The sequence below is a fragment of the Neopelma chrysocephalum genome, unplaced genomic scaffold, assembly GCF_003984885.1.
Source record: "Neopelma chrysocephalum unplaced genomic scaffold, ASM398488v2 Primary Assembly neopelma1_26, whole genome shotgun sequence".
Lineage (NCBI taxonomy): Eukaryota > Metazoa > Chordata > Aves > Passeriformes > Pipridae > Neopelma > Neopelma chrysocephalum.
The window spans coordinates 9,448,590-9,473,773 of record NW_020897695.1 but is presented as its reverse complement, the minus strand read 5'-3'; the positions used below and the strand labels follow the sequence as shown (position 1 = coordinate 9,473,773).

General features: G+C 41.2%; 1 protein-coding gene across 1 annotated transcript in view; it reads right to left on the bottom strand.

Annotated features, from left to right (window-relative positions):
• CMTM8 (CKLF like MARVEL transmembrane domain containing 8) overlaps nt 1–24,633 on the bottom strand; it is a 38,358-nt gene extending 13,725 nt beyond the window's left edge. Inside the window, exon 1 of the mRNA XM_027675458.1 lies at nt 24,389–24,633. Coding sequence (XP_027531259.1) covers nt 24,389–24,556 — 168 coding nt within the window. The 5' untranslated portion in view covers nt 24,557–24,633. The remainder of the gene's footprint in view (nt 1–24,388) is intronic.
• Nucleotides 24,634–25,184: the final 551 nt, after the last annotated feature.

Here is a 25,184-nt window from a genome sequence, read left to right as displayed (position 1 = left end):
GCAGTTGGAAGCATTTATTTTGCCAAGAGCTCCACAGTAGAGGAAAGTTTTGTGATTCACCCAGTGAACTGTCTTCTAGTGAGACAGTTCCACAGAAGAGAACTCGGGCTTTACATACATGCAGGAAAAAACATCCTTTACACAGTTTTGTAGGTTGTACACCAAATAAAGGAAAAGGTTTGTAATTTTGCTGAGACTTTTCAGGGCTTTGCCTTCCTAGGAAAAATTTAAAAAAATCCACAGCACTTGCAGAAACATGCCAGTGGTCATAATGAACATACCAATTTTATCATTTATACAGTACAACTCTTAGCATCAAATTTAAGTGGCAGCTACAGGTCTCAAGTCTCTCCTACCTTTGAAAACACTTCTATTTCTAATAAAACTGCAAAATTCAGTTTCTTCTACTTTCACAGAATTTCTAAAAATTGTCTGAATACCTTTTAAATTACTTTCAAGCAACCAATTTCAGTGTTGAATCTTCCCAGAAGTCTTCAAAATGTCTGTCATGTTCTTGGCTCTGTGACAGCACCAGCACATATCCCTCAGTACGGGTTAAATGGGCTCAAAATACTGTCAATACTGACCATAACTTCAGAGGACTCCCCCCACAGAGTTGTTTTTTAGGATAGATTTCCTAAGAAAAAAACTACTGGAAGCAGCACGTGCCAAAATATGCTCCAGAACTATGTCTTCACTAAAGACTGAACTCTCTTACTCAAGAGACTAGTCCAAATCCCACGACATGCCAGAAAACCTCCTGACCCAGGCCTGAAACGGGTCAAAGCCCGCTGGCAGACATTTCATTCAATAGGGAACACACCTATTCCGGAACGTGAATTTTAAGAGCTGACAGACCTCTAGTGCCTTTCCCACAGCTCCACAAAGCAGGGAAGTCTCCCACACCTACCCCAAATCCACAGGAAAGAGTCCCAGAGCACCTTTCCCTAAAGAACTGGGGACCAGACCTCCTGACATGTGAGCCAGTAAAGAAGGGCCAGTCCTGATGTTCAGATCGTGACGCTCATTATCCAGGTCAGCGACACAGTGAGGATGTACTGAACCGGCCACGGCATCGCCAGCCTGCAGGAGTGCCTAAGAAACTACAAATTCTCATTGGGAAGAGCAGAGAGATGGAGGCAGTCAGTGGTTGGCATGCAATCAGGAAACTTGTTTTTCTGATCAGAATTGGTATTGCAACACTGCAGCACTGTCTAGGCATAGAGACAATAGCACCTGAGAAAAATGCAGTAGCACACCCAATTTCATGTTGCCTTAATAAGTTTACCTCCTATTAAAATGAATAAATCACAAAGGTACTCCTTCTCTAGCCTCCATGTTGACTCCACTGAACGCACTGCAGCTCACGCATGAGGAGTCTTCTGAGGTGCGGTGCAGCTGGAAGCTGAGAAAAATAACTCAGGAGTGGGAGTCAGTAAGGAAATCGTACTGTCCATCCCAGCAACGTAGTATAGCACTCCCAGGCTGCTTCACCTGAGAAATATGCATGGAATGTGTGAGACCAGAGCTAACACCAGTAACACAGACATCTCACAGCAAATATGTGAAATCACTTACAGTTTCTTAGAGTTTCTCAGGAAGTTCTATTAATAATTAGATGTAGGATAGTAGATATTCAGAAGGTAAACAAGGAATAAGACTGTGCTTGGGTTGTAAATTTTGTTCCATGTGATGAAAAATGACACAATGGAAAATTAGAAACTCTTAGGAAAGGAATAAAGTAATAAAAACCTCTACCAAACAGAACCTATAACAGTGCTTTATAATTCAATGGTGTACCCTCACATCAAGTATGTTTTGTCCATTCCTCTCTCCCATTTCCAAAATGATTCAGTTGGATTTTGCAAGGCACAGAGAATGGCTCCTACAAGAAAAGAAAGTTAAAGCTGGAAAAAAGATGAGTCCCATTTTCCGTTGAAGACTGAAAGAGGATATGACAGAAGTCTGTAGAATGGCAGGTGGCATAAAGAAGGGAACAAGGACTGGATTAGGACTTCCAATACAAGAAATATCCTGCTAAATTATCACACAAAAAGTCGAAAAACAAACAGAATGAAATGGTCTTTTAAAACAAAAGGAAAAAAATAAAGAAGAAGAAAAAAAATTACACAATGCCATAGGAAATATCATACACACTCCAGGTCAGCCCTGTCTGGGACCCCTGGTGGCCTAGTGGTTAGCGTGCAGGACTCTCACCTCTGCGACCCAGGTTCGAATCCAGCCAGTCCCCCGGGCAGATGGAGTCCGTTAGGCCTATGAGGCCATCCATCTATGAGAAGGTCACTCTAAACAAACCTATGTCCTGAGGACCTCACTGCCATTGTCCAAGCTTGCTTGGCCCCGGCAGATGAACCTTAGGATTAAAGGGTGGGCTCAGTTTAGCGCAGGCTGTGTCTCACCTAAACAATCCATTGCGCAGGCTGGAAAGGTAAAAGACCTTTCCCCAAATCTTCGCTCGCGAAGACTGGCCATTATATATTATATATTACATACATACACAATAGTCAAGATGCAAACTTCAAGCACTGGAAATTCCCCAATGTGCAGTTTGCTAGAAGCTAGAAAACTATAGCAGAGAAGAACCTTGCAGTATGTGCTCCTTCTTAGACTCCTCCCTATGTTTTCAGTATTAGCCATTGTTAGAGACTGAATACTAGACTAAACAGACCACTGAACAGATCCATTACAACCACCATTACTAACTTCTGGTTTTAACTTGCCTTACTTCCCCGCAGAAGACCATGGCAACCAAAGACTGGAAGCTGCCACTTTATAGATTAGGATGAGATGATTAATGCCACATCAATATATCATTTGTTTCTAAAGTAGAATTACAAGGAATAATCTCAAGCAATGGTGAAGAAACTGGTTTGAATTATATCATCATAAAATCTATCTTCTCAGCAGAGAGGTGGTTGATCATTAACAGGTCATTAAAATGTGTACAAAGCATAAAGATTGGTCCTTGTCCCAGGGCACTTTCCACATTAAATGCTTTAAAGTTTGAGGGCTGCACTGTTTACCCATGCCTGTAAATTCTAACTCAACGCTTGTGTTTTGCCTGGGGATCTGCATACATAGAGTCATTTTATATAAGTTACTGTACACTATGCATATATTAACTTATGCACCCTTGCTAATACAGTGCTGCTCATCATTTTATCTACGCAGAAGACACAGCTTCATCTTTGCCCATAATGTTCTGTAGTCTGACAAAAGTACCTTCACGCAGAATTCAATGCAATGGGCAGTCAGGAGAAAGACCTGCAACCTCAGAGTTGCTGCAGCTGACTGGTAACACACTATCAGCAGCTCCATCGGGGCCACAGTGTAATGTAAAAATAAAGAGGTGTGGTACAAAATGCTACTGAAGACAAACAGCCTGTCCTAAAAGGTACTTGCTCACCTCTCCGGAAGGGCACCGGATGACACAGTTGGAAGGCAATGACCTCCACAGTGCTTAATCTCTAAACGTCAATGAGAGGATCTAAACCTCAAGGAGAGGAGACAGCCTGGCCTCTTATCTAACAATCATGAGGGATGCGAATAAAAGGAATGCTGCTGCTCCCTCTTCCTTCCACTTCAGCAAGGCCTGGCTGCGGCAGAGGTTACTCCCACCACCTAGCACTTCCCAGAAAAGAAAACACCTTGACACTGTGCACCAATGCTGTTAATTTCAAATTCACTGCGTCCTCCCAACCCTGTCAGGAAACCATGAAGCAATAGCAAACACCACAGTATCATGGAGCTAGGAATTAGTCATGAATTCCTGCTACACTTTGCCCTTCAGCAGCAGAGAAAGAAAAACATAATAGTGTATTAGAACCAAACACAAAATAATCTGCCTTGTTGGTTACTTTCTGAGGATATTTTCACTTAACACTGCTTTCAAGCATGAATTTTAAAAGTTGATAATTACAAAGCAAAACAGTCACAAAGAGCCATAAATTGCACAGGATACATATTTCTTTGTTTTGCAGGGGTTGCTTTTGTGCAGCCTCTAGAGATCACGGCTTTTGTGGGGAAAAACTTGAAGATTCAGTAAAAATACCTTCAGATTTAAAGCTAGCAAATAAATTCCATACTCCAATAATTTTTTATTTTCAAAAGCCTGCCTATAAATCAAGATCGGTGAAACTACAAGGATAAATGGCTTTGTATTTAACATTCAAATATAAATGTATTTTGGAGCTCTGACTAAAAGTTGTAACTGATTTCTTTGAGAATTAACATTCACAAATTTGTCCTCTAAACAGTTCTGTCACTGTACAGGCAGTAGAGAAGCACATGAGATGCAGGAGCAATTTACTGAGTTGATTTTCAAGAAGTCCTATCATCAAATTCATACAATGCCATATGATTTAATAGATACCATATGATTTAATAGATTTCAATTTTAGAAGATCTTCATACTATAAAATCATGTACAGATTTGAGAGCTCACATTAGTAGGGAACATCAACTATTTGGTGGAAGGACTTAAAAGAGCTTGCAGTGCTTCTTTGTGGCAATTTAAATGGAAATAAAAAAGGAAAACTACATTGGCAGACTTTTTGAAATTCTTGTTTTGAGACCTGAAGCCGAGACTTGGACAAAGGAAGAATTTTCCTCACATTCAACGAAAATATCAGTTGATGATGAATTTCATATCTCTTCTCAAGACAGAAAGAACTTCAGGAGTGAGCTGCAGTTTAACTGGGGGATAGGATTTGCCCCCTTCCAGTTTAGGGGTTTGAGGGGGACATTTCTTGGATGGTGCAGATGACAAGCTTAACATACTATCTTTCATTTACACAAATGTAGCAGCTGGTTCTTAAACACATGTGAATTTTTCTGAGAAGGACCACAGGCTTTCAAGTCAAGTAGTAGAGACATATTTCTGGAAGTGGTGACCATGGTACAGCCCTTGAGCCCTGAATACGATTTCTCCTTTATGAAGCACACATACCAATTGAATGTACAGGCTTAACCTGCTGCATACATCGAATACATGCTTCTTTTCATACTTCTGGGAGGTGCATAGTGAGGAAAGGATTGTCCTTAGCAGAAAAATTAGAAAAAATATAGTGATTCTACCTGTCACTAATCTCATTTACTTTTTCTTTTATTATTTAAACTGGAAAAGGTCAAAAGTAGATTCCAAGTTCAGAAGATACTGGGCCATTTGTGTCCATCCGAATGTGTCTTCCCCAGTGTGGCTATTTTTATTATTATTATTATTATTATTATTACTACAACTACCATTGTTTCTTAATGGAGCATGATGGCAGGAAGGATTTGTTCTTTTGTTTTAATAAACTCATATACATGAAAAGTCTTCTTCAACCTTGATATTGCCTCTACTATTTACATACAAACTTTTCCTTTAAAAGAAGTTTTGTAGTACTCTATCTTCTTTCCTCTCATCTTCCCTGAAGAGATACAGTTCCTGATGGTAAAAAAATACCACCTTCTCAATAAATGGCAGTGATTTGTGTAAGTTACTTTTAACATTTGGTGCATGTATGAATCCACCCGTGAAATACACACACCCACAAAGAAAGTAATCTTGTACATTAATAAGGTGAACTATTTTTCAAAGAGAATTCCTAACAATGGTTACTTATGAATTATGACTGATTATTTATGTAGTCCACTTTGTTTAAATGGTGTCTGCGTTCTTCAAGAGAACAATGCTGTATACAGCTGCTTTATTAATAATGTCACTGGCTCTTTGTTGCTATTTTTACATCTCCATTTTCCTGTTAGGCCATGTAAATAGAGATGCCTATAATTAGCGGACGCACAGCATTGTTTTGCATGTCTTAGCTGTTACATTAAAATAGAAAGCTTACTACTTCTTTGGGAATAACCTTTATTTTCCCCTAAAGTTAAAATGCAGTCGTAAAGCCAGATACAATGCAATGGAAAATTCAAAGAGAGTATCTGCTATGAAAACCTATTGCTGCATTCCACATTCATTTACAGCGAGGGATAATGTTAACTACTCATTCAAAAAAATTTAGAATGAAAGTATCTTTTAATTTCCAGTTGAAAACCACAAATTGATTTTGAACAGTACAGAATTTTCTCTTGCTGTGAGACAGAATCCTCTAGTCACCAAAAATTGGAACAGGTCCCCTTGTCTGACCAACAGAAGACATAAGAAAATAAGTTTGCATTCAGATCTGTTGTTGTCTGTCTATTTAGAAGCTAACTGTATCTTTTTCTATATTAAGTTCAAGGTAAAAAAGTCTAACCCCAGAAACCATGATCTGTTTTTAGGTAAAGATTAAGGATTTTACAAAGACTGATCCACAAGTACCTAAAGGAAAAATCCTCCTCCTTTTCTGGTAAATTTGTTTTCTTTTCTGAATACATTTTGCATTAACAACACAGAAGAACAGCATGTCTATAAATATTTAACATTTGTATATGCTGTTCTGGAGGTATTTGTGTTCATGAACTCCACAGTCAAAAAGGACCATTTTGGCCATGTGGCCAATGGTATAAGGATTTCAACCTACAACATGTTTTTTGGAAAGAGATGACATCTTGGCATAGACATTGCAATGTTAAGACTCATCTTGTCTCTAAATAAGCTGCCATAATGCCTACTCCTCTCATTGCTGAAAAACCTCAGCCTCACTTCTCATCTGAATTTTTCTAAAGTCGTTTTTGAGTCATGTCCTTTTCCAAAATCTCCATCTGTCACCAATATATCAAAGATAACTTTGGACTAAGAGCCATATTCAAAATTGTTGGCAAGACACAACTGAACAAGAGATAAGCACAAACACTAACATTGCTTCTGTCTTTGGGTTTTTTAACTTGTTTATATCTCCCTCTTTTTTCTTTTTATGGTAGTAGTAGAAAGAGTTTACTTTGAAGGAGTCAAGAATAGGGCAAATTTAGAATTAAGTTTTCAATAGAGGCCTATTTAACACTTGTTATCACTGTTCCACATTTAATGGTTTGCAGAGGTGTTTAGGTTACTAAAGCAACTTAAGGATGAAGAATTATATGAAAGTGAAAATATTAATGTCAAATTAAAAAATTAATTGGCCAAACATGTCAAATGACTCTACAGATCAGTCATGCTTTTAGAGAACTCCTTGTTCCTGTTCTCCATAACTTTATTATTAAGATTCTGAAAAAAAGAGTCCACAAGCCTGAAGGACTTCCCACAGCCTGTCCGCTCTCCATAATAAATACTCAAGCAGTGCACACAGCATAAAAGAACAAAGTAAAAAGCTCTGTGGGATACCTGACACTTGAAATTTAAACTACCAAAGTCATAAATTAAGTATATATGCCTGTGTGTGAGGCAGGGTATAATGTTCTCCAACTGCTTCAATAGGCCTTGTGTAAACAAAGAACAGAACAACTGGCTACAAATGTCAGCTTTCTAATGCAAGAAAAAGAAGTCTCCAATCAAGGGAAAAAAACCAACCCAAACCTCATTGGCTTATCCAGATTTAAATAAGTGAGCAGAAACGATTTAATGTGCCTCAGATGTTTGCTCTGCTTTTCTGCCAGAGGTTGCTGTCCTGCAAGGGTGACTGCAGACAAAGCTGCTCCTCAGTTACTGCACTCTGATGCCCTGTGTATTTGAGGTAAACAAATCACTGGTTTGGGGTATCACCATAGGCTACACTGTGAATTGCAGTGAACAGCAAGGCATGGAGACCTCTTCAACTGTCTGCATTTATGGGCTATCAGCCTGAAATCTGAACTTCTGTATTTACCTCCTGTAATACATAAACATAGAATTCCTAAGAGCTGCTGCTCTCACTGCATGCACTCATGCTTCCCTCTCCCCACAATACAGCTAATGTATTTTGGGTTTTCAAGCATACTCGGTTCCATTTCTCTCTCTAAATCTGATTTTCCAAAACAGTTCACAGATGTCAGAACGGGTACAAACTACAGGGATTACTATGGATTAGTGAATCTTGCATGCCTGAAAGTGTTTAGAGCAATTACACCTCTTAGTGGAAAGATATTTCCCATACATTCTCCTTCTAGCTCCTCTGCCGGTGTAGCACTTTCCTCTGGGAGACATGCATGTTGTTAGACTGAAAGCTGGTACAACGTATCTAGCAAAGTGTATCCACAGTCTCAGCATAGGTTAGAATTTTGTCCTAAAATTCAGGCAAATCTCCTCAGCACAAGATAAAAACATTGGACTAAAATAGCACTGCTTGTTCTCCATCCCATCCAACCTCTGCCTATCCCTGTGTTACAGAGGCTGAGTCAGCAGAGCAGAACACCAGCCCTGTCTCAGGGCATGGTCTCATGCATAGGCATAAACTAGGCTGTGAGAAAGGACAAGGCTACTACACCATCGGCCACTGGCAGATGAGAAAGGCAGATAAATAGAGGGCAGTCACCTTGTCAGACTTCATCACCAGATTTGCAACTGTTTACTAGTCAGCAGCCTCTGCATCGCTCAGGTCACAGCTCACCACAGGTTAAGGTGACAGAACTGTGACTGGGGTATCTGCCAGATCAGTGCTGGTGGCCACGACCTGACCTGGCAGGCAGCTGGCAGTACCAATACCCAAAAATGCAGCAACTGGCTTTGTCGAAGGCTGTCTGCAGCTGACCTGCAATTTATTAGCAGCAAGTGATGCAGCACATACCTAATGCTCTCCTCCTTATAACTTTGGTGTAAGGTAACAATAGCCAAGTTGCTGAGGGGTTACAGGCTGAGTGAGGGTATGCTCTGCACTTGCTTTGGGGGAAAACATACTAAATATCTCTGACTGCACACAGACTTTTTGAATAACAAGTCTTCATATCACTGTGCAAGCCTACAGCTTCCCCTTCCCACCAGCAGTTCTTCTGAAAAACCCAAGCCTCTTCCTGCAATTCTGTTTATATTATACCATCCCAATATATACAACCAACTAAATTATATTTACTTAGCTAACTTCCACACCTTTTCCCCTTTCTATTTCCTCAGATTTGGATTGCAGCTTTCTTCTGCCCAATATTTTCTTCCCTGAAATGACAATAGTGCAGTTACAATGAAGAGGTGTTACCAGCCTTTTGTTCAAATACTCTTTGTTGAGTATTTCAGCTATTTACTGCCCCCTCAGAAGTTCCTGTTTTCCCACTGAGGGGGGAAGGGAAAGCCTGGATAATGACATGGCAGCTTTTTGTTCAAAAAGTCTGCGTGCAGTCAGAGATACTTAGTACGTTTTCCCTGCAAAGTGTGATATTACTAGTTTCAAGTCAAAAAGGGAAAATTCTTTAAATAACTAACCCCCCCAAATATAATTTGACTAAAAAAGTAGTACTTTGCAGGTACCCCTTTCTTCGAGCTGTAAGGTATTGCTATATCAAAATGCCCTCATCCACACACATTGAAAACTCAGCCCACTATGATGAGCTGTGCACAAACACAGAGGCACGTAATGTAATTTCCTACTGCCAACAATATTATAGGTCTTAGCACAACAAACCAAGAAACCAGAAAGGAATTAGGGCACTGAAAGACATCACAAGCTGGGAGCTTTGCTAGTTCACACAAAGAGAAAAGGAAGAACACAGCACACATAGGGATTTGTCTTCGATACAGGAGAAGGCATATATTGTTTGATAATCCAGTGATGAGGCAGGACAGCTATGGGACACAGTCATTTAGACTGACATTTCTGATGGTGAGCTGTTTTGACACCTGTACTGCGAGATACAAGACTATAGGGAGTTTTAAAGAAATATGTAAATTAGACATGTGAGTTATAATAAGGCACGTCCCATGAATGGATCCAAACAGCTTCCCCTTTCATCATCTATCAGCTACTCTGTTCAAGCCAAAGAAACTATGCAAACGAAACAGGTAAACAACCCGATAGCATGACAGTGCTCTTAGGAATTTTTGGGGGAATCTTGTTACCAAGCGGGTTAACTGTGCCTTTTATTTTCCCAAAGTCAATTTTAGCACTACAGGTCAACCAAAAAAAAAAAAAAAAAGTAAAAACTGTTAAATAGACTCCTCCTAATCTGAATCTAATTTGACAGAAGTACTCTACACAGGGGCATTGGAGAGGAAAGGTCTTAAGGAAGGTGATCTCTTTTATTAGTCTAATCCATGGTGCTGGCAAAAGAAACAAGTGGGGAAAGTTTCTGGGCATGCACTGTTCTTCAGCGCTGAGCGGAAAGAACAACAGAGCCGCCCTTTACCAAATGCTAACAAGTGGATAGGAAACGACTATCGGAAAGGAGCTGCTGATCTTTAGGAGTCTGACAAACAATATCAGTGCTGATTAGTGCACACGGCCTTCACGGTAGGTAGGCTTTCATGTTCTTCTCATTTCATGTGCGGATACGTCGGGATGACTGAAGTCAATGGGAAATTCGCGACAGGTTTTAATAGCATCAAGGACTGATTCATTATAACCTCTCTTCATAACAATATTATTTGTGTACATTAGATCTTAATCTGATTTTGTTCCCATCAACTCATCCGGACTCTATTTGCACCAGTTCTCAGGGTCGTCTTCTTGTATGTGTACATTGTCTATGTAATCTTACAGAAACAGCAACCAACACAAGTCAAAATTCAGTGTTCTTTTTAAATGCACTTCTCTATAATTTTTTTTTTTAAACTCAGACCTAAATTTAAGAGGCATTTTGAAATGAAACTCAGTTTTTAGAGTGAAAATTACTTCAGGCATAGTTTAGGGTGGATTGGTCTGGGTGGTTTTTTTTGGTGGATTTTTTGGTTGGTCGTTGTTTTTTTTTCCCTGAAACTAGCATTCCACTGTTCAGCCTAATAAGAAAGTGAAAATTAGATGTAACCAAGTTTAGAGAATTCCTTCTCGTTTATTTCTGTGTACTCAGTTTAATTTTAACTTGAGCTGGTAAAACACTTTACAAGAGACCCCATCTCACCTTTAACACATTATCTTGACTTGGTTACTTCAGGCAAATATTTGCTAAATGGTTCTCTGTTACTATGTAAGGAGAATGTCAGGTTCTTTGCACAAGTGTCTGGTCACGTTTCATGATTGTCAAAGTCTAGAAAGAAATCCCCAGTTTGAACAAAATGATTGGAAACCTTATTCTACTGGCTAAGATTCCTACCATTTTTGCTGAGAAGTTAAACAGGGAAAATTCTTTAAATATACCAAATGAAACAATGAAACTGTACCTCGTAACATAAAAAGCTGTTTATGGTATCATGGCAAGTTTCATCGTTCTATTATAGTTCCACAGGCCTGTGTCATCTGTTCAAGATTAGTTTTATGCATCTTCAGATGGATGTTCATACTTCAAACAGAAAACACAGCACAAGAGAAGCCATCTCTTCAAGTAGGTCATCACTTTCCTAAGACCTTTTAAAGTTAAGTTTCAGTAATATAAGAATGTACTCAAAAGAGTAAAATAAAGATTGTGGTTTTTCCAAAACTAAATACAGTAGTTTCCCCAATGGTAACTGTCTTTCTGTCCAGTATGAATTTTATTTGGCATCCAAGCTCATTCCCATGCATTAGGAGCAATAAAAAGAACACTAATAATGTATTTATTTGTACTGTGCTATATCTTAATAACAGCACAGAGAAGGAGAAATATTTTAATTTTGGAGGTCAACTGGCAATCAACAAGAACTGTTGTAACTGTATTGCACAGTCCAATGAACATGGTTTATGCACATAGTGAGGCTTCAAAGCATGTCAGAAACCCCATCAGAGATCCTGCTTTTCCATGCATCCTGCATCTCTTATACTGAAGAGCTTTTCAGCTTTTTTCTAAAAATCTTTCACTGAGGTCATCACAAGATTGTTGCAGCTCCCACAATATCCAGCTCTGCCCAACCTGCTTTACGTCTATGGCTCAGTCTTTTGCTTTAAGGAAGCATATTCCATAAATGTAGGAACCAAACACGTCACAATATTCACCAACAACCTCCTAAATCACTGTATCACTATTTCCAATATTTTTCTAAAAAAAATTTATAGTTTTGTTCACCTACAGCTCTATGAAATCATTAAAGATGGATGTTTCATACTGAGCAGAGCCTGTTCTTTCAGTTGCCTCACACCTCCTCCTCTCTCAAGACTGTTTTGCCAAAATCTTATCACAGGGGCTGTATCTTCTATTGTGGATTTTCTCTGTCAAGTCTGAAGAAGAGCAGACTTGATTAAAGTCATGCAAAGCAGGCCTTCAGCAAGTTGCCCTCAGATGCTGAGCAAGAAGGTTTGAAGGAACGAGGAGATGTGTGGGGAATGATGGGAAAAAAAAAAACACAGAAAAGAGCTGGAAAATTAGGACTTGGGATAAAAAGTCAGAAGAGCGGACAAGAGAGAGACAGACACAAACATATGTTGAAATACTTGCAGTTAAGTATGCAACACTGCCGGAAATGAGTTCTTCACACATCTTAATTCTATGGTTAGTTAAGTATACATTATGGTATAGTCTGTAATTACATGACCACCTACTTTATCACACACTTTCTCCTTCTCCACACCACCACCTGAATGGAGCAACAGAAGGGAAAGCCTTCTTCAGAACTAATGCCTTCCCCTGTTTTGCTTTCTCCTTGTTTATTCATGCAGCCTGCAGACATGCAACTCAGAGCTTTGTATCTGCTTGACCACTTTAAAAGCACTGTGTTATCTGAATTATCTCACAGGTCAATTAATAAACTACCAAACACATCTCTGTGAAATAAAGTAGTATGGTATCCCAATTTTACAGACAGTGCACTAAAATTAAGGTCAAAAGTCAATTCTTCCCAAATTACACTGGGAAATGCTCTCTTTCCACAGCACTTCATATGGCACTGCATTTTGCCTCTTCTGAACATAGCTCCTACTGACTTTCAGCCACAACTGAAAATAATCATTTCTTTTGCATCTCAGAGCTGAAATCGGGGATTCAGAAAACAAGGAGTAAAAGCAAACACAATCAAATGTAAGGCTTACTTGCCTTGTTTAGGATCCCACAGGAATACTGTGGTGCAAGCAGAAGATAAAAATCAAATTTTCCAAGGAAGCAATTAGCCAGGAGACCATCCTCTCTCTTTGAATAATCCCCTTCCTTACAACATGACTTCCTCCAGTGCTGTATGCACAATATCCCAGTCGCTCCCAGAAGAACTCTTCTGTGCAATGACCATGACAGAAGTTTCTTGATAAAAATAACATGATTACGCAGGTTTTGACTGCATTCAATTGTCTGCACACAATTCAATACCAAACCAACACTAACAGGGTGAACATAATTCTGGTGCTTTTCTATTTCCAAGACCTTCAGCCACAATAATGTTTTTTAATGGTTTTGTATGTGCCCGTACACACACAAGTTCTTTGAAACATCACACGAGGTTACTGTAGCAAGGTACATCATGGTTTAAAAATTAAACTACAACCAAATCAATGCAAATGCTGCCATTTTTGGTGGGTTTTTTTAACCCCACTAAGGGTTGAATAATAACACCACTCTCCTCAGCAGGTATCACAGTTGTGCCCTGAGCCTGTAAAGGACAATTATGCATTTGTTTATGCTTTCCAATCTGCAGCAGTAATAACAGACATCCACCACAGATTTACCCTCTCCTCACCTGACCCTTGTCAGTCTGCCCTACCATGGCCATCTCCAGTTGGACACAACCAAATCTGACATTAACAGGTGAAGTGTCATTTTAAAGACACATTATAGAGGTTTTCTTTTTGTGGTATGCTTTTTTTGCCTGTTCCCCTGTCCCCCAGTGCTTAATTCCTGCCTGCAACACTGTTTCCATTTTTAAGTTTCACCTAAAGTTCCTCTGTCCCCCAGTGCTTAATTCCTGCCTGCAACACTGTTTCCATTTTTAAGTTTCACCTACAGTTCCTCATAATTCTATCAAAACTGCAGTGCCACATTCAGTATTGCCTGCCATAGGAGCTGTAGCCTAGGGAATAGCATTATTGTTGAATGTAGAGAACATATTCTAAAATATATATTAAAGAACTCTTTCATGTAATTGCTATACACACATACAGAGGAAAAAAAAAGGAAGCTTGTTAGTGGCTTTATAACTTCCAGGCTAAATAAATGGATCAGTGCAAAACAGTGTCACCTTGAATATATTTAAAAATCTAGGCCTGGACATAGTAGTCATATTTAAAAATGATGATAAAAACCAGTCTTGTTTTTGGGTATGAAGTAGAGGTACCTGACAGATTTCCTTTCAATTTGTGCACATTAGACTACCAGCTAAACACAAGAAGCAATTACCAGAGTATGATCAGAGATGTTGCTTTCCTCACATGCCCTCTTTCTAGGATTTTTTCAATATATTTATCCTTTGTAACTGGATTATGATCTATCCAAAGACTGACGTCTTACTGATGATTACCATGCTTACTTACTTAGCCTCGGTTCTGTAAAAATCTGATTTTAGTGCATCTTATATCAGACCAGAAACATTGTTGTTGTCTAGAACAAACTGCTGGGGCAGCATGCCTCTAATGATACCAATTTGTTGAAACTGTTTTCAGTTTGCTTTGAAGATTTTTGTCTCAGCAAACCTGTTGTTGCATCAGTGTCATCTGCACACCCATACCTTGCAAAAAGGGTCAGTGTAAACACTCAGTATTGTGCTCTAACCTGGCAAAAGTGCAGTCACAGCCAGGACTGATCCAAATCTGTGTAGTGAAGTGATCTGGCAAAGCCTGGATGTAGAACCAAGAGCTCGGTTTCTTTAAGTTAATTAACATAAGCTTTCCTTGAACCAAACCCAGCTCCCACTGGAAGCAGTGACTTGATTCTTTCCTTACTCAGTCCCTCCTTCACTGAAGTCTTATCAGTCTTATACTTGATCTAGTCCTTTCAGAGGCAGGTGAATCAGTGCCAGCAGCTTCCATGGGAACTGGCTCAGGCCACAAGGAGAGAACTACCTTGCCAAAGGTCTGATAGATGCTAAAATCCATTTGCTATTTGACCCTAGAAAAGAGGGTTAGGTCTTCTCTGAAAAGATACACTTCGTATTCTTTTCCTGGAATTGAAAGAGGAACAAGTGCAGAACTATCAGCCTGTTACAATATGTACTTTATCCAAAATAAAAATTAAGCTAAAAAACCATAAATATAAATCTATGTGTGTATATACACATACATACATACATATATATATATATATGCACGCATGACCATTGCAAACTAAATATATGGCACTGCTACTCCCAGGTAGGAGGAAGGAACAGCAGGCTGAATGAGAAGACATTCAACAAACAAGAACGACACGCTCTACATTTTCCATTCTGAAGGGTTTAGGATGGTCCTCAAGAGAATTTTTCTGTGGTTTTGAGAATTCAATTTTTAAGAAGAACCCTTGAGCCACCGCTGCTCTAACCCTGCCTCTTGCCGCTACACAGATGGTTCAGAACACAGAACAGAGAAGACACATCAGCAGGCTCCCCAGGTACACAGGAGTGTTCCCAGCATCCTAGGGCAGGGAGTAAAAAGCATCTGCTTCTGCTGTAGAAGCAGCATTTTGTTAATGGACTCAGTAACCTGGGTGGCCATTTGCAAGAATCCTGTGTGACCATAGTCAATTTTCGTCTGCATCCTTTCTCTGCTCACATTCTTACATTGCCAGCAAATATACCTCTTCCTCATACATTGCATGGAAATCAGGGGGGTTTTTTTGTGGTGTTTTTTTTTTTTTTTTTTAGATAGACATATACTACTTCAGAACCTTCAAACTAGGCTCGAAAACCATTCCACAGATTCTGCAGTTTCCTCCCCTGAAACAATTTGGCATCATATTAAAAGCTGCATCCTGCAATCCTCTGAAGAATCCTTAGGGTTCTCCCTCAAGAAGAACAAGGACTGGTTTGATGAAAACAATCAAGAAATCCAGGACTTGTTGAGGAAGAAGAGAACTGCCCACCAAGCACACCTTGCACTGCCATCCTGTCACGCAAGAAAAACAGCCTTTCGTCTTGCATGCAGCAAGCTCCAACAGAAACTCCGTGACATCCAGAATAAGTGGTGGACCGATCTAGCTGCAAAAACTCAACTATGTGCAGATACAGGGGATCACAAAGGATTCTATGAGGCCCTGAAAACAGCATATGGGCCTACATACCAAGTCCAAAGCCCATTACTGAGTGCAGATGGTCAAACACTTGTGACAGATAAAACCTCCATTCTGAATAGATGGTCTGAACACTTTCAGACTATTTTCAGTACCAACCGTGTAGTACAAGACTCAGCAATTCAGTCCATCACACAACAACCAGTGAAATACGAATTGGATACTGCCCCCACTTTAGGAGAAACCCTCAAGGCCATACAGCAGGTGAAAATCGGCAAGGCAGCTGGGGTTGATGGAATTCCACCCGAAGTCTGGAAACATGGGGGCCTTGCACTCCATGCTAAATTTCATGAGTTTGTGGTGCGCTGTTGGGAACTAGGCGAACTACCTTCAGACCTTCGTGATGCAGTCATCATCACCTTGTATAAGAAGAAAGGTACCAAATCAGACTGTTCAAATTACCGTGGTATTACTCTGCTCTCCATTGCTGGCAAAATCCTGGCAAGAATACTCCTGAACAGACTAATACCTGCTATAGCAGAAGGAATTCTACCTGAAAGTCAGTGTGGTTTCAGAGCCAACAGGAGCACCACAGACATGATATTTGCTCTCAGACAACTGCAAGAGAAGTGTAGGGAACAGAACAGAGGTCTCTATGTAACCTTTGTCGACCTCACCAAGGCTTTCGATACTGTGAGCAGAAAAGGTCTCTGGCAGATTTTGGAACGTTTAGGTTGTCCCCCCAAGTTCCTTAAAATGATCATCTCACTTCATGAGGATCAGCACGGCCAAGTCAGATATGGCAACACACTTTCTGAGCCCTTTCTAATAAAGAATGGTGTGAAACAAGGCTGCATTCTTGCTCCTACCCTATTCACAGTCTTTTTCAGCATGATGCTCCAAAGGGCCACAGCAGACCTCGATGATCAGGACGGTACCTACATTCGATATCGTACTGACGGAAGCCTATTCAACCTAAGGCGACTGAAGGCCCACACCAAGACCCTAAACCATCTTGTCCGGGAGCTGCTTTACGCTGATGACGCCGCCTTTGTGGCCCACACAGAAGCAGCCCTGCAGCGTTTAACATCCTGCTTTGCAGACGCTGCTGAGCTCTTTGGGCTGGAAGTCAGCTTAAAGAAGACTGAAGTTCTCCATCAACCTGCACCTCAGGAAGTCTCCCATCATCCACACATCACCATCGGCCAATCAGAACTCAAATCAGTCCAACAGTTTAATTACCTAGGCAGCCTCATCTCCTCGGATGGTAAGATTGACGGGGAGATAGATAACAGGTTAGCGAAGGCATATAGTGCTTTTGGAAAGCTTCATAAAAGAGTCTGGCGAAATAAACACTTGAAGAAAAGTACTAAGATCAGTGTTTACAGAGCCATAGTGCTGTCTACTCTTTTATATGGCTCCGAATCATGGGTCATCTACCGCCACCACCTGCGTCTTCTAGAACGCTTCCATCAACACTGCCTCCGTACAATCCTAAACATCCACAGGTCAGACTATGTGACCAATACATCTGTTCTCGAACAGGCAGCAATCACAAGTATTGAGGCCATGTTGCTGAGAACACAGCTGCGTTGGGCTGGGCACGTCTCTAGGATGAAGGACCACCGCCTCCCCAAGATCCTGCTTTACGGTGAACTTGCCACTGGCTGCTGCAAGAGAGGAGCCCCAAAGAAAAGATACAAGGACTCCCTGAAGCAACAACTCAGCCTTGGCCATATTGATCACCATAACTGGTCTACTCTGGCCTCCAATCGGGAGGCCTGGAGACAGACCATCTATAACGCTGCTGATGCTTTTGAGAAAGCGCGCAGGATCACCCTTGAGGAGAAAAGACAACGCAGAAAGAATCGAGCCTTACAGAATATACCACCTAAGGAGTCCTTCTGCTGTGTCTTTTGCAACCGGACATGCCTTTCTCGTATTGGCCTTTTTAGCCACCAACGCGCTTGCAAGAAACATGGGTAGAGCCCTTCCCAAATCTTCGTTCGCGAAGCCTAGCCATGATGATGATACTACTTCAGGATCTTCTAATTCAAGGTCTTAACAGTATGTAATAAATCACTCCAAACAGAAAGCAGGAATCCCAATGCAGAAAGAGAAAAAGAAGAATATAACACATAGGAGAAAAAAAAACCCCAAACCATCAACAAACCCACAACCATGAAGAAAAGAGACACAGACAAGTCCAGGATTGAATTCATTTTAGGACAAAACACAGCATCAGGTATCTCCATCATTTGCGTATCTGGCAATATCACTGCCTTCACAAGCAACTCAGTTCCCATAGTACATTTACCCAGGGACATGGGAGTCCTGGGGCTTATCTGGAAAAAGGCAGTTTCCAGGGATGCAGTCCCAGTTTCTTTGCAACTATGTCATTGAACTTTATTCTCAGAATATGATGGTTTTAGCCTCAGCATTTACCCTCATGACTCACACATCCAGCCACAGCATTATGCTAAAGCTAACTGCCTAGGAAACTCTACCTATTCCATTAGGGATAACAGGAGGACTGCATATTTTGCCATCATACAGATACAGGATATAGAAGCCCAGAAAAATTATTTAAAATTAGCTTGGTGTGCATAAGAATTTTTGTAAGTACCAAAAAAAAATAAATATTTTCTAGAGTTTAGGAGGGGTGAGAGAGAAGGATTTATATATTCACTATCCAGCCAAGAACAAAGTTGATGTGTAAGTATGACTTTAAAGCATTCTTCTCATGAAGAGATAATGACATTTCGTACATATTGTCCTTAACTTTGACGTATTGAGAATATTTTGCATTTTTGACCTGCATTCAGTTTAAGAGGTATTTTCACCCTCCTACCATGTCAGACCTAACACTGTTTCTATTATCACTTGGAGCACATTCTAAAGGTTCTATTTTCTTGTGTCCCCTAGATAGTTCTCTCTTCCCGAGGAAACACCCCAATCTTGTCCAGGAAACCAAAGACCTTTAAGGTAACAGAACTTTAAATAATTATACGATTCTAGAGGAAGACGGAAATCATATAGGCGTGTATTCAGTATACTAAGGACAGTTGCACTATGGATTAGCAGTGGAACAACAGCACCTAAAAAAGGCAGAACTGAAACCTGACTTTAGTGAGAGTTTTGTCTGATTAAGAGCAAAGGAGGAAGCTGAGACTTTATATTGTATATTTTCTTATTCATGCACAGGAAGATGAAGCTACTGGATGAAATGACTGACTAGTACAAGATTTGGGTTTTTTCCACTCAGTAATTCAAAGTGAATCATTTTAAGATAGTGCTTGTGTGTGTCTCCTCTAGGCAATGCACTTGTTCAACACGTCAGAAGGTGCCTTGGTATTGTCAACAACCTGTTACTGGAGCAAAAATTGCATTATAAGAAGAAAAAAATCTCTACTGTTTCTGAAAGAAGAGAAAGCCTTGCTGCTACTCAGGTGAGGAAAGGGGCTTTATGAAACTACCTCTATGATTCTGAGGGCTATTCCAAGAACTGGGGGTGAGGGTGGAGGATGGGATCTAGACACAAAACTTTGAACTGCAGTCAGAGAGGGCAATAAATTAAATGCAAGGAGAGCTTTAAGCACAATTTTTGTCTTTTAGCTTTTTTACAGTAGATGGTCCAACTGTACTAGTTCTGGTCTACTTCTGTTTTTCTTTTTCTTAACATTTATATAATTGTATTGCTAACTTAATTCAAAATTTGATTATCTATAGGTGATTCTGATGCATCTCTCAGAGGAAAAAAAAAGGGAGGAAAAGTCTGCTGAACCAACACTGGGACATGTTCAGTTGTTCTGGTTTTGGTAACCTCAATATCTTAAATCTGACATAACTTTCAATATCTATTTAATATTCCAAGGCTCACCACTCTATTAGAATAAATAAATTCAAGAAGACTTCCTTTATGAATTAAACATTCAAAGGTCTTGAATTTGAAGAATAATTAATCAGTGATCAAAATTATTTTTATTGTCCAGAAACAAATTTGAACCACAATTTTATGTGGTGCTAATAAAGTAAATATCCTATCAGGCTTCTATTTCAAGTACCTATCTTATTCTGAGCATTTCACCCAAAGAATAATCGGTATAGAACAGCATAAAGAAATGCAAGTGTAATTACAATTTACTAAAATTTACACCATCACAAGATCTCACTCACCCAACCTTTCAAACTTTTCAAGGTAAAGAAAGTATTTTTTATTGTCAAGGTCAAATAGTCATCACAAGCCTTAAAATTAGTAGCACAAGTTTTACAAGAGATTGCATCTAGCAACACACTGGTGTGAAGCAACAATCTGAAGGAATCGGTGTCATCATGCTAGAAAGTAAATATTTTTATAACTACATCCATAACAACCACAAGACTGTCCACCTCCCCAAAGTGATCCATAATGCTTGACCTGAGAAGCTGATTTAAAGCTCTGAGAAGGTATCACTAGCTATCATTTATCTTGGCCATAAATGTCTCAGGAAGACAAACATAATTTTTCTGGGCCATCATTGTACAGAAAAGAAACATTCAAAAGACATCTCAGGAAATCACTACACTTGCTTCTCTTGAAAGGATAAATCCTCCAGAGGTGGTCGTGGTGCTACACTGCAGGAATAAGTATCCATTCTTCTATATGATATGTTTTTACTGCAGTGTCAACCCAGATGACTGACATCTCATTTAAAGACTTCCTGTAACACCGTTTATATCTTATATATTACTTTTCACTAACAGATCAAAGTGTGCCTTACAAAGACTTGTATCCATATTCCATGAATGGAAAAGGCATTCAGAGAAGTTAGAGATCCAGATAAATTTTCAGAAGTCACTGGCCAGCTAAGGCCAGTGAATCCAAGTCTCTAGAGTCAGAAGCCCCTGCCTTGTCCAGCAAGCTTCACTACTCCTGTATATAAGTACTTTGGATAAGATTCCATGCACCAAGTTGCATTTTTATGCCAGTTTCCAAAGGCCTCTCTCAGAAATCCGTGGCATTTTCTATTTCGCTCTTTGCACTGAAATAAACTAACCCCGGTTCTTTCCCAGTGAGTGGCAGGAAACCTTGCACCCTTCCTGGGCACGGAGGCAGATGTAGAAGGCAATGGAAATCTGTCAGCACCAGGTAATTTAGCCTACACTTCAGGCTGCACTTCTGTGTTCATTCATACTGGATGTGTGCAGTGCTAGACCAAATGTCATTAGAGAATTAAGCTGAACCAGGTTTGGGTACATGACTCTATTACTGCTCATTATGCACAGTCAGCCTCATCCCAGATTTATGCTGGCTCTAAAGCAGCTACATAAAGGACAGATGACACCTGATCCATCACAAAACCTGTCTTTATAAAGCTAACTCGTTTTGAACAAATTGGAAACAGCAGACTGAGTTAATAGCAGACCAGTGCTTTGCAGCACTACAAAGAATCTCTGAGTAGGAGCTGTTAAGCTGAATTTACTGTGCCATTAAACCACAATCTCAGTGCAGATGTAGGCTGGTTACCAGCACATGTGGAAATCCACGCAGCAGTTAATTCATCTTCACAGCACCCAAATTAGGGATGTAGAAACAAAATCTGATCAAAATCCTTCATTTGAGGATCTGGAAGATTTAATTTATATGGTAACTTCCTGGTTTTCCATTTTCTTTGGTCAAAGAAGAACACAGATTTGCCCTTTGCCTACACAGAGAAGTTCCAGTCTCAGTCCAGTCTCCTAGAGGAGACTCCTCTTGCTGCATGCACATTGCTGACTGACAGTGGCAATAATCAAATATTTACACAGCCCCACAGCACATACTCAGAACAGTCAGCACTGTTGTTTAACACCCTGAGCTTAGCTTTACCATGGTATCAAAGAACATGGGGTCTCACAGATGAGTAGCTGCAGTGATAACAGATATTACTAAAACCAGTCCGCTTTCCAACATATGATTGGTCTCATTTGCAGGTTTGTAAATCCTTAGCAGAAGGATCACGCTGTGAGCTAAGGGATCAGCACTGAGGGTCAGAAACATCCTGAAGGGACAATCTCTGTAGGCAGGCCACAACAATCAGAACAGGTAGACTTGGGGTACAAAACTCCATTACTGCTGAATATGCACAGCCAATTTTGAAATAGAGAACTTGTGTAATGCTCTTTTAAAACACATTTTCTGTTAGGAAAAAAAAAGAACATACAGAACTGGTGGAAAACATTTGACCATAAACCAATGCCAAATATATACATATATATATACGCACACACATACACATAAACTCACTGTTTGATTTTAATAACTATGGGTTTTTTTAGTTAGTTCTATATCAGAGAATTCACTAACACTTTTCTTCTCCTTTAATTTCACAGAAGAACAGCTACTCTAGCTGCTTTAAAATAAGTAGTTAAGAGTTAAGAACCAGAAATACTATCTCAAAGGCACTATCTATCAATACTTTACTTCTGTACGACCTGCCTTACTGCTTTCAACTTCATATTAGAACTGTCCTCCGCTCTTTCAAATACATCATCACAAACCAGTAAAAGTTAATCTAGAGACTACTGTCACCCTCTTTGAGGTCAGGAACTGCTGACCTTCACATTGCTGATCAATAAAAATACATGCATGGAAGCCTGTAGGGCAGACAAAACTCTACACTAGCCTACAAATCAGTTAGCGTTGATTCTTTTGAAGTTGGTAAATGTGTTCTCAAGTACTTATGAAACTTAAATCAAAGCTGACTCTAAATGTCAATGGACTCAAGCATCACAAAATGGTCACTGAAAGAATAATTTTATAATTGTTCCAGGAATTAGGAATGGCTGACAGGAAAGAAAATCCCCCTAAAAAACATCTCACTGTTTAGAAAGGTAAGCTGCACAACAACACCTGTCAACACAAACTAGAAAGCATACTTCCAGCAAAGAGTAAGTAAGAACCTGTCCATGCCCTATGGCCATGTAGCTCAATGTCAGTGCAGTCGATTCAGTATGCGAAGTCAGGATAAATGCATGACATTCCATCAGGGCTTGGGAAAAGCCTTGGGCACCTCTCTAACAATCTACAGTGGGATCACTCTTCAGATAAAGTACAAGAAAGGTTCATAACTGTTGTAATTACTAACTGAAAAGGAGTGGAAAAGAAAGCAGCTGTTCTTCTAAAAACTAAGACTTCATTATTCACAGATCTACCACAACTTTGGCAGTGAAGCATCTCCTGTATTTAACAACCAAAACAAGCCTACAATTATTTATCTGCTGAAGATTGATAGAATTCCCAACAACACCAACATACAAGGTACCAGCTGGTAGCAGGTTCTGACTTCACAGCCTTACCAATACTTGCCCACACAGCAAGCTGGCATATCAATGTGCATCCTCTCTCCGATGGCATTGTTCCTGCCAGAGGTCTTACACCACACATCAGCATGAAGCTTTGCTTGGTTATTTTAACTCTGAAGTCAGCAAAACCAACAGCCATTCCACTGCTCTGGTGAAGCACAATGTTTTCAAGCCTTGAAAATGTGGTCAGATAAGTTAATCCTTCCAACATCAACACACCAGAAACATCACACAGGAAACTCAAAAAGTTATTTGGGGCAACCAACTCTATAAGTTCCTTAATTAGAAATAGTGTAGATGAGTAGTAGAATTAAACACATTACTTCTAGGAGGAGATGCTGGGTACGTGTTGCTTAACACACTGAGATCACGCAGGCCTGCAGAGGGATTCCAGCATTGTGCTGTTCACCACCTATTGCTAAGGTGAATGAACCCCATGCTGCCTGGCCCTCTGGACATTTGTTTACACCTTATGTGGGAGTACCTGCAAAAAATAAAATCACTACCAAACGCAAAAGCTGTTAGTTCATCTCCTGCTCTGCTTAAGTGTATTTAACCACTAAGAGCACAAGGAAATTCTTTTTATTGACTAGAAGACGAAGAAGTTGCTTAATTAACTCTACATCATGACTATCCGTGCGCTACAAAAGTGCGAAGCATACACAACCAATGTGGTTATAGAAAAGTCTCTAAAAACCAGTCAAAACTCATCTTTCCCCGGGAGGGGATGACACCGCAGACGCTGCGGGAGGCTGAACAGACCGCGTGTGCCCGGTGTTACTTTTCCATTTGTCGATAGTTTCCAGGCGGGAGGTTTGTGCCCCCGCCGCAAAGCCGCTCTTCCTTCCATGGGCTCGTTCTTTCCCCTCGCTTCAACCTGCGAGCACGGACACACCGCACCTGCACTGAGTGATGCACTGAGGGAGAAACACCCCAATTCCACGCCACAGCAATGCCAGGCCGAGGCTCCCCCGCCCCTCCGCCCCCCCCACCCCGGCCCGACTCCCGCCGCCTGCCCGGGGTCACTCACGATCTCGGTCACCATGAGGAGCCCGGGCACGGTCCGCAGGAACTCCCTGTCGTAGGCGAGGGTGCTGGAGCTGGCCGACAGGTTGGCGGTGAAGGAGCTGCTGGTGGTGGTGACCGTGTGCGAGCGAGGGCGCGGCGGCTGCTCCTGAGAAGGCACCGGCGGCTCCATGGTGGGCGCCGCGGGGCTGCCCCGCGCCTCCGGCCGGCCCCGGGCGCGGCTGCCGCCGGACGGGCGGCGGGGAAGGCACCGCCACTCGCCGCTTTGTGTGGCCCCGGAGCCGCGGGCAGCCCCTCGCCTCGGCGCGGGGGAGAAGGAGGGTGCTCGGCGGCCGGCCCCGGGCAGAGAGGCGGGTCCGGTGCGGTGCCGCCCGCCCAGGAGCCCGCCCAGCCCTCCCGCCGCTGGCCCCGGTGGGGGGGACCCGGCCGGGGACTGGCGGTGCGGAGGATCCCCAGCGCTAGGGAAGGAGGCTCAGCGAGGGTCACCTCTGAAGACCGTCTCCTGCCCTCCAGGACTTTTACAGACTTGGATCCCGTCTGCTTCCAGCGCAGCCGAGGAACCAAGCTGAGCCAGCCGCTCTCTGTGCCACAGACTCTTGGGTGAGCGCGGTTTAGGGGGTCCAGCCCCATGTGCCTGCCGTCATCGTCCTTCAAACTGTCACCCTTGGCTCCACGGGCAGCAAATGCGTAGTGGAGACGTGCCAGTGCTAAGGGTTGTTGTCCCCAATGGCTGCTATCGCTCATCCTTGGGAGAGGAACCCGTGCTAAGTGCCGCGGGCAGGGAACAAGAGTCCAGGAGA